Source organism: Phoenix dactylifera, chromosome 8, assembly GCF_051530095.1.
Source record: "Phoenix dactylifera cultivar Ajwa chromosome 8, Ajwa_hap1_PhDact_Kaust_v1.1, whole genome shotgun sequence".
NCBI lineage: Eukaryota > Viridiplantae > Streptophyta > Magnoliopsida > Arecales > Arecaceae > Phoenix > Phoenix dactylifera.
The window spans coordinates 2,043,247-2,063,184 of NC_143197.1; the positions used below are offsets into that span (position 1 = coordinate 2,043,247).

Below are 19,938 nucleotides of genomic sequence, written 5' to 3' on the forward strand. Positions count from 1 at the left end.
GGTTTATTGCCAGTATGGGTTGGATTAGATTTTTTTCCTGCACCTAGATTCGACTCGAACTCCTAAAATTCTGAAATTTCGTGCTTAGCCCAAATAGAAAGGAAATTATATCCTATACAGCAAGCACCAAGTAGCCATGCACGCTACTCCTTCTTGCAAATCTTATTGATGCAGCACAACTGCACAGAAAGAGAAGGAAAAAGAACAAAAATAAGAGGGAGGCTAGAATTTTTTCATTCAATCATCCATTGCCTTATACATCAGAGGGGTGGTTTTTATATAGACCTTGCATCTTGACCAAATCAAGTAATTAATTGACCAAATTAATCAATTAACACTAACTAAATTTGGACATTTACATCAATTAATCCCTTAACAAAATTGGTCCACTAAATTGATCCAACTACGTAAAACCAATTGACTAGTCTAATAACAAAATAACTGACCAAATTGATTTGATTAAGACAAAAAGCAAATAATATAATAAAAGAAAATGACTCGGATATAAATGGACCCAGTCTGGGTCTGACTCAATCCGAGGGCTTAGAATCATTTGAATGAAAGGCTCTGTTGTCCCCATCACTTATTCATCAAATGCTCATGTCGGTATACCGCTAAAAAACAAGCACCTGCACTCCTGCTTTTATATCTAGATGGGTCATTAGTGGCTGGAGCTAGATTTGGTGTTGGCATAAATAGAGACAAGAGGAGACAACCATGACAACTACTTGCCGGCATTTTCTGTAATAAATTTTGATGGCCTTAGATTCCACAAAAACGGTCTTGAGTTTGGCCAACCTAAGCTAGGTCCGCCTAATAAAGAGATCAGCTTTACCAAACATAGATAGACTTTCAGTTCAAAAGTGCCGGACTTGCTTGAATGAAAGGCTTGTCCTCTAAGGAGACCAAAAGGAGTCGAATCGATAGAGATGTTTTGATGTAGATGAATTCAAAAGACAAGGCTAAATTGTTTAATGTTTACGCAGTTGATGATTAAAGAATTTGTTTGGTTACAGTATAAGTCACATTGGATAAAAATTTGGTAAAGTTGTCTGAAACAAATTATTATTTTCGATCAAATGCTCCAAATCTTGTGAGTTGACCTACAACCATGCTAATAAATCAATCTACTAGCGGCGACGACACCAAAAAAAAATGCGATGACAAGTAAGGTCGCCTAAATGACATGGCGTATCACATTTTCAAGAGAGATTTCAATTGTAAGACAAACTATTTTTCTTTGATTATATGGTTTTGATTATATAGGTGTCATTGCAATGGTAGGAATTAGATGGTTCAAGTGGTAGCCAAGTCTTCGCTTTGAGCTATCAGTTTACTCTATTATATAGGTGTCATTGCTTCTTGTGTGGATACTCTATTATATAGTATCTTCATGGTTGGAGGTTCCATTATAATTAGTATGTGACTTATAATGTCATTGATTGGAAAACTTGATTTCGTGAATTAGGGATTACCTATTGCTTGCAACTCCAATCAATGTCTCATAGGAGTGCAACAGTCACTTTGAGAGCTACCAATGAATAAAGAATTAATTGTTAAGCATTTTTGAAAGCTTGATCAATCTGGACTACCAATGAATTGGAGAACTTGCACTCGTTTTAGTATATTGGGATTAGTGAGGTTTCAAAATTGTACTTCTTTGGCTATGGCTGGTGATCAAAATTTAGATCTACCCATGAATATAGAAGATTCTCTCTTAATCATTTGGTCATCGGGTGGGATCGTTATACTTTGATGCAAGATTACATCACCTAAATTATTTTAATTGATGGGTTTGGAACATTTCTTTCATCAATTTACTTGTCATTAATCACCAAGCAATTTCCATTATAATCTCTCTATGTAATCGAGCAATAGGTGATTGAATAATTAGGAGGGATAAGATCATCTCTATAATATTAAAAATAAGGCTTCAAAATTTATAACTATTTTGTGTATTATTGTTTATCTTAAAAATATCCTTCGACTTTTCTCTATATAATTTATAGAATCCCGACAATATTAAAGTAAGAGAAAAGTGAAAATACCAACCACAACAAATAAAAAAGAACGGGATAAAATATTCTCTTTTTAGCAAGGCCATATGAGAAATTTTTTTTCTCTTTGCTATTTTCTCGACCCCATTATATGAAAATAAATAAATAATAAACAACAAATAAGAAAATCATGCCAAAAATAAATTTATTTATAATATTTGTCAGAGTAGAAAAATTACAAAATACAAAAAAAATAGAAAAATAGAAAAAATATATGCTATTATTTTCATAATATATATATATGTACTATGATTTAATGTGTTACATTATTTCTCCTCTATCATGCATTATATGCTTTGATGCCATTTCTCTTTTTTATTCCCTGAAAAAGGCTCATCTAGTGATTAAACCGGGATTTCACTGCTAAGCTTATGACCACCTATCAATTGATGGTTACAAATTCATGATCATCAGATGATTTTTGAGCCTCATAGCCACTGCAGCAAATTGATGGCTTTCAACAGTGAAAATTAAATGCAGTGGAACATGGAGGAGGTCTCCAAGCTAGTTTCCAGCACTATACACATATTTTTTTTGGCTAAGGCGGACGCCTCACAGTACACGAGTACGGACACACCTAACAAAGTCTGAAAACAAAAAAATTTTGCAGAGAGCCCTGAGCAGCTCTCCATCCTGCATTTATAGAGTGCCTTCTAAATGACTAACCGCATAAGAGGTCCTCCAATCTGCAGCTCTATTGACCTTTCTATAAATATGTTTCGTTAAGAAGGTCTCTCTTTTCTGCCTATGACCCAAATATCTCGGAGTAGAAAATGGTCCCATCCTGATATTTTTGGACCCTTCTGAGTCCATCTTATAATAATAGCCGAGTCCCCAGTTTCCAGCCATATTGTGTATGGGAACAGAACTCTCCCTCGCCTTATTGACTTTGTTTGGCTCTGCGAAGGCCGCCAACAAGAAGTTGATACAATTACCTCCGTATAAGGTGGTGGAGACAATATAATACGTGGCCCGTGATTCTTGTTGCTTTGAAAATTTTAGTTGCAGTTACGGAGGAATTCTCTGTTCTTGCCTCTGTCCTTTTCTGGAACTACGGGGTCAGGTTCGGTTCATGTCGGAATATATATGTAGATGGCTTGGTATTGTTTTTTATTTATCATATAATTAAGTCAATGTTTGGTGACACTATAATTAATTAGCAATATGTACATAAGTAATAGCAATAGAAGTGACAAATGAAGCACCCATTTAGAATGTTTCTGCCGTACCAAAACTAATAATGTTTTTTTCAAGTGATATTTTAACTAGCTCTTCTCTTTTCTCACCGAGCTATTTTATCTCGACATCTCTATCACCTTCCAAATCACAAAGAGGTAGAGCGAGTGCCTTTCAGTTAGGAGTATGCAAAAAATCAGCCAAATCACAAACCTAACTCAAACTGATCTCTTTGATCGATTTATATTCTTTTTTTCTAAATTTGATTTAATTTCAATTTGAAAAAGTTTTGAACCGAAAAAAATTAGGATCAATTTTGAGTGTAGTTTTCAAAAAACCGATTCAAGTCATTTCAATCTGATTATTTTAATTTTTTAATTTGTTATATATTTTATATATAAAAAATATCTACTAAGCTGGAGAAGCTAGCTTCCAAGTTATACCAAAAAAAAAAAATGGAAATCGGCTCAAGGTTATTACTGCTCACCGTTTTGGGAGGTGAGGAAAAGAAAGACGCACACAAAAAAAAGAGCACAGTTGACATCGCCTCGTCCGTGAGTTCCATCCTTTGTCTTCTTCTACTTCTCGATGCCTACTTTTTTTACCCCAAATTACCAGAACACCCTCGCCACCAACGCCGAATTCAACCCAGGCCCCAGCTCTTCCCTCCTCGCACGCGACTCGCGTGAACCCCGTACCATTCGTCCGTATCTCCATTCTCTGTGCAGACACCCCGTTGAGGCAAAACGGACGGCAGATCCGTCGTCCGCATAGGCATTTTCGTACACGTGCGTGCAGGATAGGATGGCACTCACGGATGGATCGAGATGCCGCGCTTCGCGCCCTGGCTTGTGTCGGAAGACTCGGGAGAGGGCCGGGCGTTTAAAATTTCAAATTATTAATTATTAAAACGGTAACAAAAGGAAGCGGAAGAGATCGCGTTTGCAGTTTTGCTCCCCGGCTCCTGCTACTGCTACGGATCACTGTTTCTTCCTTCCTCATTTAATGCTTTCTTGTTCTCTCGAAGCCCCAAAAATTTTTCCCTCCCTCCTTCGCCTCTCTCTCTCTCTCTCTCTCTCTCTCTCTCTACATATCGATTATCAAGATCGGATCGTTTCCGGTAGCCGGAGCTCGGAGCTCGGAGCTCGGTCTCCAGGGTTTCCAGGCGCCGATCTCGACGCTGTCTCTCGTTCCTCAGCTGAGGCGTTCGTTTTCTTGAGCGACTCCGGGAAGATCTTTTCCTTGGACGGGAGGAATGTATCGGAGCAGCAGATCGCGAGGCAGGGAGAAGCCCCAACGGGCCGGTGGCGCGGCAGGGGCCAGGGCGATCGCCGCCTCCGATCGCCATCCGGTCTCCGGTGACCGCGGAGGTCCATGCTTTCTTCCGCTTTTACGATTCTAGCTGTTGTTGTTGCCGGTTCTTTTTTTAAAAAAAAAAATTAATTTAAAGAAGCTGTCGGTGAGGGATTCGTGTGTAGAATTCTAGGGTTCCGTGATGAGATTTTTTTAAAATGTTCTTTATTTTGAGTAATTTCGTGAAATTTCTTGTATCGTCTTTTTCCTTAAACAAAAAAAAAAAGAAAAAAAGAAAAATTGGATAGTGTTAAATTTGCGATCTTGCAGTTGTATCGTGAGACTTGGTATTTCGCTGATTGAGTTAAATATCTTGACTCTCTTAAGTTGTGAGGTGGTTTCTGGCCAGATCTGTCCAAATGGTTCTTTTCTAATACATAGGCTGGGAGGATTGTATTACTTTTCTTCATCCGAGGCAAATTAAAGAAATAACAAGTTATAAATAATGAAGGTGCATGGCTAGCTTTAGGATGCTCCATGTGACTGTTATTGTAATTGCCATAATAGCTTGGCAATTTTGCTCTTACCGTCATTCTGTTATACAAAGCGAAATTATATTGATTGCGTCCTGTGGAGTTTGCCAGTGTGGCCTGTCCTTCTAATAGCTTTAATTATGATATTAACAGTGGGGATTGATGTCTGTCCAAATATATAGTATCAGCGCTGATGGTGTGCAGTTGTAGAACTCGAATTCATCCAAAATATTAGGTGGGAAAACGAATAATATGAAGCTGACAAGGCTGCTCTTGTTCATCATGTGAACAAGTATGATTTTTGAAGGAACTATAGGGATTCTTTTATGATCACAGATGCAGACAAATTATGACAGTCAAAGTTAAAAAGCAAAATGGGCTTGTTCTTTTGTCAAAGAATTTTATGCATAGTGGTTACTTATTCAACCATTTTTATGCACACTGTTGCTGGTTGTTTAGATTGCTTATTTGTTTTGCAGATCTTGACCTAATTAATAACACTTTAAATGTCTATGGTTTTCTGAACCTTAACTTCATCTCACTGACCTGTCTGGAATATGAAGAATAAAAGTTTCTAATTGTATATCAAGGGGCAAAATGCTTATATATTTTCTTCTACCAAAATCCAACTAGAGATAGCTTTGCATCGAGGAAGATTGCTCGCTCTTTCATATTTCTCCATCCATTTGAATTTTCAATTAGTGGTTCTTGACTTCTATATTTGCGTGGATAAAAATTTCATACATTGAATGTTCTTATTATGCTAGTTTTGCACAGTGCTGTTGTCTGTGAATGACAACACTGACATATGCTGGTACCTATATTTTCTTGTGAAGAAGTGCTGCTGTTTGATGAATCCTAATAGTGAGAAGGTCTTGTTTCAGGAAAATTTCAATTTAAAAAACAAACAAGTGCCTCAAAGTTAGCATTGGATTCCTCCTGTCGCAGTGGCTCTTCAATAGAAGAAAATTCTGTAAGTGCTTTCCCCACCTTAAGCTTTTCTGACATAGATACCTGACGCAAGGAAGCATCAAGCAAGTCAGTGGTAACAAAACTTTAAGGATTTTTGATAATTTATGATATGCAGAATGATAAAACTTTCAAGTGTCAGGAGAGTGAGTTGATTAGGTGTTTGCTTGATGACATGACAGAGCATGAGTGACATCCATGGAATCAATTATCATTACAAAAGTAATGTGCTGCTCCTATATAATCTGTAACCGGCATCATGATATGTAATTGATGTTTACTATCAAATGTATCTTTTTTCAATCACTTCCCTTTACTGATTGCAAGACAAAATGCTGTGATTTTTTTCTCCAGATTTTCAACGAATGCCCTTGTATGCAACTTAGTTACTAGCACTGATTTATTTACATGTTTTCATCTAGGTTGCCCTTGAATTCAGGCGAAGTTCTTGCAACAAAGACAACAGCACACCTATGAAAATGCTACTAGATGAAGAGATGTCAAAAGAGATAGAGACTAGACATCCATCACCAAGCGTGATTGCAAGATTGATGGGTCTTGATACGCTGCCTCCTCCTCAGATAGTCCACAAACAAAAGAAGAATATGGATGGTTGTTTCCGGACAGCATCATCTGTGGGGTTTCAAGAGAAGTGTGCATGCTCTGAGGACCATTCATGCAGGAATCGCACAGATGAGCACCAAGAATTCAAAGATGTTTTTGAAGTCATGGAGACATCAAAGGTTAAGAGGCACAAGAACCAGCCAGTTCCAAAGCGGATGGTAAGCTCTAATAGAAGTGATGCTGACTTGGACTTGATAAGGCAGAAATTCATGGATGCAAAGCGTCTCTCAACTGATGAAGTGCTTCAGAACTCCAAAGAATTTAACGATGCATTGGAAGTCCTAGACTCGAATAAGGATCTTTTCCTAGAATTTCTTCAAGGACCTGATTCTTTATTTACGAAGCATCTCCATGATCTGAATTGTGCACTGCCTTCTTCTCATGCAAGCCACATCACAATTTTAAGATCTTGTAAAGGTTCTAAATATGAAAGCGGTGAAGTATGCTCTAAATCAGAGAGAAATTCTGACCGGTTCACTTGTATGCAGAAGGAATCCAACAATTCTTTTAGGAAACCTGCGACTAGCCTTATTAGTTGCTCTTCCAAAGATCACAATGATTCACTTCCAAATAAGTTGTCAAAGTCATGTAATGCAGGCAAAACTGAAGCTGGTGATCATCCCACTCGGATTGTTGTTTTGAAACCAAGCCTTGAGAAGGTCCAAAGCATGGCAGAAGTTGTTCCACTAACCCATCAGAATTTTCGGCTGGGTTACAGAAGGCGCAGGGAATATCCATTATCTTGTATTCAGGAGTCATATATGGAAGGAAGATATCAGCAGAGGTTGTCTGATAATGTGGAAATTTTGGGGCATAAAGCAAAGGGCTCAAGAGAAATTGCTAGAGAGGTTACAAAAAATAAGAAGCACAATGTAAGTTGCATTGACAAAAAAGTGTGTGCACCGGGACTGAACATGTATACCGGGAGTGAAAGCTCACATATTTTGTCAGGCATGTCCAAGACCAGCAACTCTGAGTCATTTTACCGAACTTGCGACCACTTCGATGTCTGGAGTAACAATTTCAGCCCCTCATCATCATATTCAACTGAATCATCGGTGAGCAGGGAGGCTAGAAAGCGCCTGTCAGAAAGATGGAAAATGACCCACCAGTTTCAGGAGGTGGGACTTGTTGCTAGAGGTTCAAGCACATTGGGTGAAATGCTTGCTTTGTCTGACAGAGAAAGCACTCTGGATTCATTAGTTGTTCAGAAAGTTCCAGATGAAAGGTTGGCCAGAGATGAGATACTTGGGATGTTGGATTGTCCATTGGGTATTAGCAGTAAAGATGGCTGGAAGGATGGGAGTTCTAGAAACTTAACAAGGTCCAAGTCTCTTCCAGCTTCATCCACTGTTTATGGAAGTCCAAAATTAAGCAACAGAAAGCGAGTTTGTAGAAACAACAATTGTTATATGCTGAAGGATGTACTTAATATGGGCCCTGATGATTCTTCAGATGGTAACTTTTGCAGACCGAGGTCATTAAGCAGGAGCTCTAAGAATCGCAGTAACAAGCCTCAGTTTGATTCTCACGGAGAGGAAAATATGCTGCCTGAACAAGAGATTCATGTGAATTCAGAAGAAATAAGGAATAGTATTCATGTAAGACATCTTGATGAAGAGAAGCCCGTACGACCTGCACACCATGATGATGCTGTTTCTGACAGAAATTATCCGACTGAGAGTTCCATGCTTCTTGGGTGTAGAGATGTAATGCAGATTTCAACAGCTCAAGAAGAGCAGGTGCAGCAACGAATAGCATCTACTGTGCTAGAAAATAATGAAGAATTTTCTGCTCATAGTCAGGATGATATAGTCATAGAGGTATGCTTCTTGCATGAACTGGGACCCTTGAATAGCACTTTCCCTTAGGGTAACAGATGAAAAGAGACATAATCAATTAATATGATTTCGTCTCCTTTCATCTTTCTTTTTTCCTAATTGAATTGTATGCCTCATAGTTGGTTGAATTGCATGCATGTCTGGATTAAAATAAGTGATTTGTATTATCTCGCATAGTTTAATTATGTCTAGTTACCCAGCCATCACTTGATATACATAGATTAGTATAAGTTGACTTCTGTTGCCACATCCAGCATGATGTGTTTTGTCTATGTTTTCAGTCTGGTTGAAGTCACAGAACTCTTGCTTTAGTCCTTCTTAAAGTTTAATTTTCTAATATACAACCCTTTTCTTCCTAATGGTTTCTTGCAGCATCAATTATGATGCCTCTTGCGAGTTCTTCTTTTCTAATGGCTTTTCGATCACTTTTCATAATGAAAATCATGAGTTTCATATCCATTTTTTCTCATCTTACTAGAGATGCATGTTGAACTAATTATTGGTATCCTTCCATCCATCAAAGAATGTTGTTTGGTGTATTAAATTGTACATCTTTCAAGTTATAAAACCTGGTCTTTACCATATCTAGGTTCATACTAAAACTTATCAACAAAATGTACGAGTAATTATTTCCTTTGCGTATCATGTAGTTTCCTTGACTCAGCTGTGGTAGATCTGTACAATGCTTGCAACAAGCTTCTATACACAATAATGGGTTTCTTAATGTTTCAGATGCTTAAGTTTGGTACATCAGAATATTTGTGATTTAAAAGAAAGGGACGTCATTTATCTTCTTCCCTGCAATCTGCATCATTTTTGTTGCTTGCTTAAGTTTTGTCACATCTGAAGAGCACCTTTTGTGTTGTTAAATGTCAAATGTATGTCTTTATACTTCTTGGATTCTCTTGTCAACTTGCTCTAAAGGTATGTATCTCACATCGATATGGTGATTTTCCTTGATGTTGTGGATTCTTGATTACAACAGAAAGGAAAAACCCTTATAGCTAGACCTACATGACTTATACATGAATTTTTGTTAGTACAAGCTTGTCTTATCATGGAATGGAATATTAAATTTATATCACTTGTGTCACAAACAAGAACTGCATGCATGTATATGTCTGACTATAACCATGCTCGTGACCATGTGGACAATTTTGGGCCTAAATAACAGCAAACGTGTTAATCAGTTTTCCATCAACACCAATACCAATATCTGTTGATCTGTACTGCCATTCTGTCACAAAACTTTGTATCTGTATTTGATCTTTAGTCATACCTGTTTATTCTTTCTTTCTGTCTTCTTTTCCAACCCTTGTTCCCTTAGAATTGCTGAGTTATCACTTTTAGGTTCTGTAGTTACAATATTATTGTGATACTCCATTGCCTATTTTATTAATTCTATGTATCCATTTAGCTTTTTATGACAAAGTACTACCTAACTCTTAAAACTAGAATTTGAAAAAGTTATTGCAGTTTGTAATTGTGTTTTTATTTTATTTGATTTTATTACTTAGCCATTTTCTCTTCTTGAGGAACAAATTTTGTGCCTTCAGGGAACATCAACTGACCATCCTCAAGTGGATTCCCTACCCTCTAAGTATGGTGCAATGGAATCAGGGCCACCTGTTAGCTCTAAGGAGTGTGAACAGCCAAGTCCAATCTCTGTTCTAGAGCCTCCATCTGAAGAAGAGACTTCTAGTTCAGGATGCTTTGAGAGAGTCAGTGCAGATCTTAAAGGCAAGTGTAAAATGTAAAATTATTCATTTTCTTACCCTTCTTACAAATATCCCAATCTGCACATTTGTGACTCCATTAAAACATGACATAATTGTTTCAGAGCTTCGAATGCAACTTCGACTTCTTAAGCTGGAGTCAGCAAACACCTATGCAGAGGAACCAGAGGTTCTTATGAGCGATGAGGATACTGCTGCATGCTGTAACTCTCCACTACCAAAAGGATCAATACTTCAAGCATTTAGGGATGATGATGACAGAGACTTCTCGTACCTGCTTGACATGCTTATTGAATCTGTTGTTCATGGAGTTAATCAGGGCAGACTCTCTGATGCATTCTACTCGCCGGATTTTCCTGTAGGTCCAGGTGTTTTTGACAAACTTGAAAAGAAGTACAATGCACTGGCATTGTGGTCGAGATCAGAAAGGAAGCTGTTGTTTGATTTTATAAATTCCATTCTAGTGGATCTGGTTGCCCCATGCATGGATCTGCACCCATGGCTCGTCTCAAATAGGTGTAAGCCCATGTGGGACCGTGAGGTTCTTGTTGAAAGGGTGTGGCGTATGGTGGCCAGAAAACGAAAAGAGATAGCCAGCAATCAGGAGGAGCTTGTCGCGGAACCAAGGTGGTTGGATACAGAAGAAAATGTTGATACAATTGGAAGAGAGTTAGAGAAGATGTTAACTGAAGACCTCCTGGATGAACTGGTTTCTGACTTCATCTTGGGGTAGGACTGCTAAAGCTGTGTTGTTAGAAGTTTTAGATGGCAAGGGAATGGAATCAATGATTTGGTCACCACCCATATAAAATTGAGATGGCTTGACATTCCTTGAAGATTGGAACAAAGACTGGGTTCAGCATATACCTATGTCAGATGTCCTCCATTATACAAGATTTGCAAGGTTGTCACAAACTCTGTGGCATCTCTATCAGTCCATTTGATGAATTCAAACTCTATCCATCATTGGAGGCCGATCTATCTGTCTAGAAGGCTGGTGCAAATCATTACACTAATCATCAAGTGTTGTTTCGCTATTGTAATAGACAACTCATGGGTGAGGTATCATTCCTCCTCCAAATCAGGTTGCCTCTGAGCTTATGTCTATACTTGATTTCCATAATATTGAAAGCTAATTTCTGGTACAGAGTTTTTATCTCATAATAAACTCTTAAATTAAGCGATCCCAACTTATTAAACATACCACTTGTTTTCCAAGCTGCTTCTGTGGACGATGCAACCTCTCAATGATTTAAAACAAAGATTTATGTACGATTGGCTGCCTTATGGAGGGCCCAATCCGTTGATCAATTGTTTCAATTCTATTCTATTAACTGGTCGTATATAGGATATTAGGATGATTTCAGATCGGACTCGAAGGTTTCTGGTATCTTAAATGAACAGGGACATTAAGATTTCTATTTTGCACTTGTCTAATCTTGGACGATAATTCTCTATGCTGCATGGCTGGATGTGGAAGAGAAGGAAAGTGGCAGGCAGTTCTAAAAGCACTTGTGCAAAGGTTTATAATGAACCGATGGGTATCGTTGTCGGTCTATAATTTAGGTAAGGAAAAGGTCACCAGATTGCTAGATTCCATTGCTTGGTGAACTGGAATTTTGTTTTCAAGGTGAAGGCTGGAGAAAGGCCGTCCTTTCAGCATATTATTTGATATGAAAATTGAGTCCTCCTGTGAAATGAAAATTTGACAATGTTCCGTGGATTTGGAAGGCTATCAGTAAAAATCTCGCTCCATTTTAGAACTGCTTTAGATTTAAGCTGGGAAGTGGGAAGCTCTTTCATTTCTAGGAGGACTCTTGGGCTGGCCATGTCCCTCTGGCTCCTCCCGTACCACAATTACATTCTAGTCCCCCAAAACAACATTTTGTGGCATGACTCTGAAGATCAAGGAAATTGGCTTGGCAATTTCATATTCTTGGACCCCTGAAGCAACAGGAGGATGAGGAATACAGGGAGCTTCAGTCTTCGGTCTGCTCGCCATGCATCAAGAGCTCAACCAACCATAGCTCTCTATAATTCTTCATGTATTGCTCGTACAGAAAGAAATCTTTTTCTATTTAAAAGATATTTTTTTAATTATTTACATATTTTACACAATTATTCTGGTCACATCTTATCCTCTTTATTTTTTATATTTCTATATACAATGATGGAGATGGAGTTCTTAGAATCAACAGAATTCTGAACAACTCAACCAATTGCTTTCACAGATAAACTTTGCTGGAAGCTCCCTAAAAACCACGAATTCTCGGTTTAGTCTCTCTCTCTCTCTCTAATTTGGTCGTTTTCTCTAATAATAGAGAATACAAGGGAGGGGAACTGGATTTAAACTTTTACCATGGAACCCTTGTTGCGAACTATATCCTGTACACGTGTGATCATGAGACTTTGACGAGATAAATGAACAGAACCTATCCACCCAGTAGCGGAAGGTGTTTGGGAGTTATTTGCAGGTAAACGGGGATAAATTCCATTTGTCCCCTTCCAAACGATGCCGTAGAAGTGAGAACTCCTACTGTGCTAATTGTATTTGCAAGAGAAGCAACCAACAAGGGTGTCATGGAAGGGCCGGTCAAACTTGGTCATGAACCAAAAAATTTGGCTTGAAAAATCCGGGTTCAGCAATGCAGACCCTGGCGTTGGGGGATGAGGCCTAATTGCCAATATTTCGAAGATTGAACCAGAAAGTTGATGGTCCGGATTATTCCACAAACTGGAACTACAACCAGTGATTGAACCATCGAGTTCAACAAACTACAATAGTTATAGAGAGAGTATTTAAGAGTTCATACGGGCATGTATTTATGCAGATTTTAAATATTTGTATAGAACTAAGAAATTTAAATAATATCTTTCCACAAGATTTTTTTTAGATAAGAACATTTCTATAGTAAAACCCACTTATCTTGTAAGTGTACGTCATAGGCAATGGTCAGATCCTATCCAACAAGATATCAACAGATGGAAACAAAGAAATATAAAAAATATAAAGTTGCCATGATTCCCATCCCTAAAATAGCTTTCCAGGACCCGTCTGCATTCCAAATTGGGTGGTCAACATAATTTCCGGCCCACCTTTAAATAGGCCGTGGCCTAAGTTTTAGCCTAATGGAATTATTAATTTCTTATGGTGGGAGGAGTGCATTGAATTCTCTGATATTCTTTACACCGAAAGCATTTTGGGATTAGCTAATGTTAAACTATGAAATGGTAATAGCAATTAATCCTCATCCAAAACTCACTTTTTGATTAATGAAACTGCAAACCGCTGCTTAGCTACTCTCGAACGCAGTAATTTCAATGTCTGTTTGGTTTTGCAAAAATGAACAGGAAATGACTTCTAGGTACCTTCTGAAAGCGATATTTTCAAAAAGCCCCCTCTCCGAAGGTAAGCACTTCCACTATTTGGTTTGCTAGGAAAGTAATGGTTACCGGGGCGATTTTCATGACTTTAGTTATTCAGTTTACTCCGAGATATGGCAATTTACTCCGCCCTATCCGATATCTAACCCAATTTGATCCGAATGGGATGGATTTTATCCGACCTATGATAGATCCGAAGCGGATTCTTGCCTTGAGATAAGTATAGGATGCGTAAGGATAATAGCTTACCTGAACCATATCCGATTTGTCGCCTTCCCAACTTCCAGCTAGTATTTTGGGTGTTGGCTAGTCTGAAATATTCACCCATGTAGTGGATGATGAAATTGCCCTGAATCAGGGTATATCATCTCCCTTTTATTAATGATATAAATATAATATATAAGTTATAGAGTTTAAATATTGTTATTATATTATTAGCTACATTCATAATATTTTAATAATATTATGTATTTTTTATATTTTAATTATGGATATTAATCTCGATATGTACACCATCCCCATATGACCATATGTTCAATAAATTAATAATCATTATATATTATTTGTTTTGGAACATTTAAACATTTTTACTTAACTTATCTGAATTTATAAAGAATATGTGTATCATATACCGATGATTTTTAAATGAATTTGTGAAAAACATGTGCTGCATATACATCTAGATGATAAACCGGACATTAGTACAAATGTAGGATCATAATATGTGTATCTAGATATCTTCCTCGTCACCCCATCAGACTTTAGATCTTAGAGGGAGAATTATGGATTATCTGATAGGATATATTTAGTGGAGGTTGTAAGAAAATATAAAATATATAAATAAATCTACCTCATCCTATTAGCCTAAGTTTTTAGGACAAATGGTGAGTTTAACAGAGGTAACTTGCAAAGAGTCCGTAAAGAAATCTGATAAGCTTTATGCATAAAATCTTCATTATTATTAGTTATTACTATTATTATTGCTAAATAGATTTTTTTGATAAGTTTTTTTTTTTTTTATATCAGAGCAAGCTTGGAAATAGAAACCGGCGGAAACTTGGATCATAACTTTCGAGCTTTGCACCTGGAATCACGCGAAACCATGGAAGCATCATCCGAACAATTTAATCGCTAAAAGTTGATGGAAAAATATACAAGATTATCCAACTACTCATATCTTATTTTTATTTAGTCGTCACCAGCCGCTCGGCCGTTTCCACCCTCATATATTTTATATAACCATTGTTATAAAAGACTCGGATAACTAAAAATAATTTTAGATCTGCAGCATAAAGAGTTTAACACTGACGAATACAAATAGACCGCTTTGCAGAATACCAGCAGCTATAAGACATATTTCTTTGTTAAAATATGTCATCATGAACTTTATATGTCATCAGACTTTCATATTTTAGGTATTAAGTTTGCTATTAGTCATACAGCGGCTGCAACATAGTTTATAAATGAAATAACTGTAAGATTGAAACGCGGCCTTCTTAACATCGATCTGTTTTCATCACAAATAATAATAATAATAAGTTACATCAATATATAGCTAGATTATGGTTACAATTTTGTCATTTTATTTTCAAGGTAATGGCCGTCAACCTCGACCAATATAGAAAACTATATATGGAGAGCCAAATATGTAACATGGCGATGAATATAGAAAGATGATCTTCGAGAATGGCATAAGCCGTGTTGCATATATTGTGCATTCTTTTTTGCCTTTCTCAATTTGGGTTAAGGCTATCTACTTTGGAATGCAAGATATATATATAGAAGCCTTCTCTTCTTAAGCAAGGTTTGGGTTGCATCTTTTGATCTTTTTTTTTATACTATTGTAATCTTTTCATTCATCATCTGCATGAAATTCCAAGCACAATCCACTGTTTTACATTTTAAAGGCATTATTACTTTTTGGATCTATTCGCCTTCGCATTATAGTTGCTTTATTCTCACCGAGTAGTATGAATTTCCATTTTTCACTTTTTTTTTTTTTTTGTTCAAAAGCAAGTACAATTAGCCAAATCAAGTGAAAGTAAGCAGGACAATGGGTATGGAATACAAGCTAAGCTTGTCCAGATGATCTTCCCGGAATGCCAGACAATATAAGAGATGATCCAATTGGCTGCATTGTTCATCTTTCGATACACATACGCCATCTGAAAGAAAGAAAAGCAGCAGACCAAAGTTGGCTTCGGTCGCTCGCTTTAAAAGTCTATGATCACTCTCCGCTTTGAGACCTGCCGACCACCAAGACAGCAGATCCTAGTTATTCTTCTCCCCAAAAGATGGCTCCTTCGCTCTTCAGAGACATCAAAAGAGTGAGCTTCTCCTGCTCATCTCCTGCTTCAGCAGCAGTATGTACGAGCATACATCCACGATCCATCGATCTGCCTACGTCTGGAGAGGGTGCCGATCACCGAACTCCCCATCCGAGAGACTCCCAGAGAGCAGCAAAGTCCCAGTCCCCCTCCAAGACTAAATCCCACAGCCAAAAGAGTAGTAGGAAAAGCTCACAGAAGCTTGCTGATTTAATCAGCCCTGCAAACTCTTCTCGCTACCTACTCAACTCCTCTCCATATGCATCGAATGACTCTGCCTTCTTCGACATCTTCCCTGATTCTGAGCCTGTTCCTGCTCTGCTTCCGGCTGAGTCGTCGAAGTTTCGATCTAAAACAAGAGATGAACTTGCTGTTCCAAGACCATCTTCTTCTCCTAGAACACATGACCAGGTTTCCGAATCAAATCTCTCTCTCTCTCTCTCACTCACTCACTCACGCACGCACTCCTCCTTCCTTGGGATGGATGACTGAGTTGGGCTGTCTTCTTAGGTTGTGGTTTTGAGAGTGTCTCTGCACTGCAAGGGTTGTGAAGGGAAGGTGAGGAAGCATATCTCCAAGATGGAAGGTTGGTTTTGCAGTGCTGTTACTTGATTGCTTATGCCTTCGATTTGCAAACAATTTTTGCACCTGTTAACATGCATGGCTTAATTCTGTGGACCACCTGAACAAGGTGATATATTAATTTCATCTTATACTGCATGTCACTGCTACTGAGAGATTACTCTCTTGCGTTATACCTGTGTTTTATCGAGCAGGAGTGACATCCTTCAGCATAGACTTGGCAGCGAAGAAGGTGACGGTGGTTGGAGATGTCACGCCTTTGGGTGTGCTCAACAGCATCTCCAAAGTAAAGAACGCTCGGCTGTGGCCATCACCGCCGCGGTCCTCGGCATCCTTCTGATTAGGAATCACTCCACCGATCGAGGCACTTTAAATTATCAAGCCGATGACGAACTTATATTAACTTTAGCCCCTATCGCCTTCTCTCTATTCAGAATTAATTGGAGCTCATGTATGAAGTTGATCTTAAGCTGTGCAATGCAGTCTTTTGGTTAATTAGTGCACTTCTTTTGGGTGAAGACCGAGCGTTAACTACCTTTTTTTTTTTTTTGAGAATTCTTTTTGGTAGAACAAACCACTAATATGGAATTAGATCACCTTCTATTTCGCTCCCTACTTCCATCTGAACCAGAATAGTATATAGGACTTTCAACATTTGACAGCAGGGAGCTATACTGAACTGCACTATACCAAAGGGAGAGCAATTTCTTATCCATTTTATCATAGCCGGGATTAAGGGCCGCGTGGATGCTTTGATATGATATACCAGGACAGCATGCGAGAGCAACTAGCCTCCAAGAGGACAAGCAGGTAGCGGAATACTTGCTTTTCCTATGGCTCTGCTATTCTTGTGTTGCATGTCCTATAGAACCCCAAATTAAAAAGCCTATTTCTGGTTTTTGATTCTTAATTTATGAAAACATGAAAATGAGACTGGAAGTTCATCTGGTTACTGTTTTGATTTTCATTTCTTTTCTTTTTTTTTTCAAAATTTCTAAAGAAAAAAAAAGGGTAAAAGCTCTCGAGAATAACTTTTACTTTTTCACCATCGTAACCACCACTACCGTTTCTATTGTCGTTGTTGCCATCACCCCTGATGGTCCCTACCACCATCTCCCTGCCGGCTGCTGCCCGGCCACTCACCTCTACTACTTATCGACCAGCCACCATTACCATCATTATTGTCGCAACCAAGTGACTACCAAACAAGTTTCAGATTTTGATTTTCATAAAAAAAATAAGTTTGATATTCATAAAAATTGAATATCAGAAGTGACACCGGATGGACCCTTTGGATTTGATGCTCTAATTTGCTATCCTCTAATAGAATATGGGTTAATCAAGACGGTAGAAAGCCTTATATCCAATCTATATGGGATCCAAACACCACAAGTTAGGTATTAAATTAGAATTATGTAACAGTAAGATGGATGATAGCGCGGACGAGATTCATCCTATCGATTCTCATTTATCAAACAAAGGTGGCAGTAGTTGTATGATTATTCTTCCACACCACCAGCAACCACTTATTGGATTTGCATAGCTACATGGGCAAATCTGGATGAAAGACATACAAACAGCAGGTACCAAGAGATCCAAGCGTCCCTGGTAGCTGATCCGAGAACATCTCAGAATGCTTTTTGAGGAACCCTCTGCTGTTCGAAAGCAGGCATGCAACCACTGATCGAAACAGGTGTGGACCAGATTTTGGTTGCTTTTAATCAGGCACGAGGTGCCCTCTGCATGCGCTCTGGGCTTGTGCTTCCTCACAACCCAACATCACTTCCCACAGGTGAAGTTTTACCAATGAGTGCTTCATGATGAGAGGGACAAGCTTATATAGGAAGAACTTGGTCAAATGCCCCACTTTCATTAACAAAATGACAGATAAGGATTAGAAAATTATGACATTTGCTCATGATAATAGCTAGCTGATCAAAGAACAGAATATGATTCATTGGCTTCCTTACAATCCAAAGAAAATTCCCATTTATGCAGCAAATTGATAAGAGCTCAGTTCTCTTTCCCCACCATGTTTAGTGTCGAATGTTTTTTTTTTATTTTTTTTTGAGCTATGGTTAACCATGAATCTTTAACATTGGCTCCCTCCCTCTTGGAAAAAGAGAGCGTGCATGGTCCCCCTCGACCACCAGTCTAAGAAGCTGATCACTTGATCAGAGCAACTGTTTGAATGAGTTGAAATAGTTTGAACCCATATCCTTTTTCTTTTTTTTTCCTTCGTTTTGTTTGCTGAGTTCTGCAGACAAAAGAACTGCCTCTGTACATCCTTCAAGAGAAGTTGGACCAAAGTTTTTTGTTTTTTCGATAGAAAGTTGGACCAAAGTGACATGCAAATTTATGGAGATTCGAAATGATAGCAAGACCAACAGGGGTCAGAGAAAGGAGAGGTTAGGAAATCTTTTCCTAAGAGACAAAGCAACAAAAAAGACGTACAAGAGACACATCGCACGAGATACAGGGTCCCTACAGGTAAAATTTATCAGCAGAAGGAAACAATATTATTGGAGCAGCCCAAGAAATCTACGAGGAAACAGGTCTTGGCTAAAGAGTGCGAGGCAGAGACAGTGGCCCCTCAAAGTGAACTGCCTCCAAGGGACATGCACCTTCTCCCTTGTGTCCTGTGCTCCCTGGACAGAAATTCTCGGACCTGAACAAAAGTGCCGTTGATCTTCTCAATGGCGTGGGAGGTCGTATCTATTCTATATGTACCGATTTTAAATTCTCTCACCATATTTTGCCCTTCCCCATCAAAGTATCCAACTTTTTCCGAAGAGAAAAAACAGAAAAAGAGAAGAAAGTGACAAATGAACTAACCATTCTTTAAAACGGTGTGTGTGTGTCTAGTGACAAATGAACTAACCATTCTTTAAAACTATGAAGAACGACTCAAATTTCTCATGCAAGCTTCACTTAATGCCTCAAAAAAGTACTGATGATCATTTTTTTTCTCTTTTTTACCAAAGGAACATGAGCACAGGGCCTAGATCATGGGGGGGCCGGCTTGGGATTAAACAGAAACTAGGTAAGAACTGGTCTTTATGATTCTGTATGTATGTCAGATCCTCTGGATGCTATCATTGAACTTGCAAACCTGGAGTTCGATCCAAAGGCGACACAATTGGCCTCCCCACCTAATGAAGGAACTTTCTCTTAAGAAATGTACGATTTTGAGTAGCTGCATCTACCTACGTCCACCACCAAATTGAAGAGACCCAGGATCGGTAACCAAAGACCCAACTTTTACGTCGAACAGTTATGGTCATTGTTGCGACCTACGTACTTGTACGGGGTCATATCAGCAGCATATATATGATGTATTTGCATTCAGTGCAAATCCAGATGTAATCTGTATATCTGAAATGCTATGATTTGATCTAGAAGCAGATCATACAATG

At 38.3% G+C, this 19,938-nt stretch overlaps 2 protein-coding genes across 3 annotated transcripts; both read left to right on the forward strand.

Annotated features, from left to right (window-relative positions):
* Positions 1-4,109: 4,109 nt before the first annotated feature.
* Positions 4,110-11,374, forward strand: LOC103710467 (uncharacterized). 2 transcript variants are annotated; one of them, XM_008796185.5, is made up of 5 exons: positions 4,110-4,603; positions 5,944-6,032; positions 6,451-8,475; positions 10,050-10,233; positions 10,334-11,374. In XM_008796185.5, exons 1-5 carry the CDS (start codon positions 4,489-4,491, stop codon positions 10,960-10,962), a joined length of 3,042 nt encoding a protein of 1,013 aa, XP_008794407.4. In that variant the 5' UTR covers positions 4,110-4,488; the 3' UTR covers positions 10,963-11,374. The 2 variants fall into 2 exon arrangements, with proteins under 2 accessions (XP_008794407.4, XP_088558453.2); XM_088702327.2 differs by having other exon boundaries at positions 4,168-4,603; positions 5,944-6,250.
* Positions 11,375-15,657: 4,283 nt separating this feature from the next.
* Positions 15,658-17,313, forward strand: LOC103711236 (protein SODIUM POTASSIUM ROOT DEFECTIVE 2-like). The gene is made up of 3 exons (XM_008797308.4): positions 15,658-16,351; positions 16,451-16,526; positions 16,717-17,313. The coding sequence occupies exons 1-3, from the start codon at positions 15,908-15,910 to the stop codon at positions 16,860-16,862; spliced, it is 666 nt and encodes a 221-aa protein (XP_008795530.4). The 5' UTR covers positions 15,658-15,907; the 3' UTR covers positions 16,863-17,313.
* The last annotated feature ends 2,625 nt before the right edge of the window (positions 17,314-19,938 follow it).

Coding starts and splice junctions, on each gene's coding strand:
- LOC103710467 (XM_008796185.5), top strand. CDS start 4,489: ATGTATCGGAGCAGCAGATCGCGAGGCAGGGAGAAGCCCCAACGGGCC. Junction 4,604..5,943: donor GGTCTCCGGTGACCGCGGAG/GTCCATGCTTTC, acceptor GTCTTGTTTCAG/GAAAATTTCAATTTAAAAAA. Junction 8,476..10,049: donor AGGATGATATAGTCATAGAG/GTATGCTTCTTG, acceptor TTGTGCCTTCAG/GGAACATCAACTGACCATCC.
- LOC103711236 (XM_008797308.4), top strand. CDS start 15,908: ATGGCTCCTTCGCTCTTCAGAGACATCAAAAGAGTGAGCTTCTCCTGC. Junction 16,352..16,450: donor CTCCTAGAACACATGACCAG/GTTTCCGAATCA, acceptor CTGTCTTCTTAG/GTTGTGGTTTTGAGAGTGTC. Junction 16,527..16,716: donor GCATATCTCCAAGATGGAAG/GTTGGTTTTGCA, acceptor TTTATCGAGCAG/GAGTGACATCCTTCAGCATA.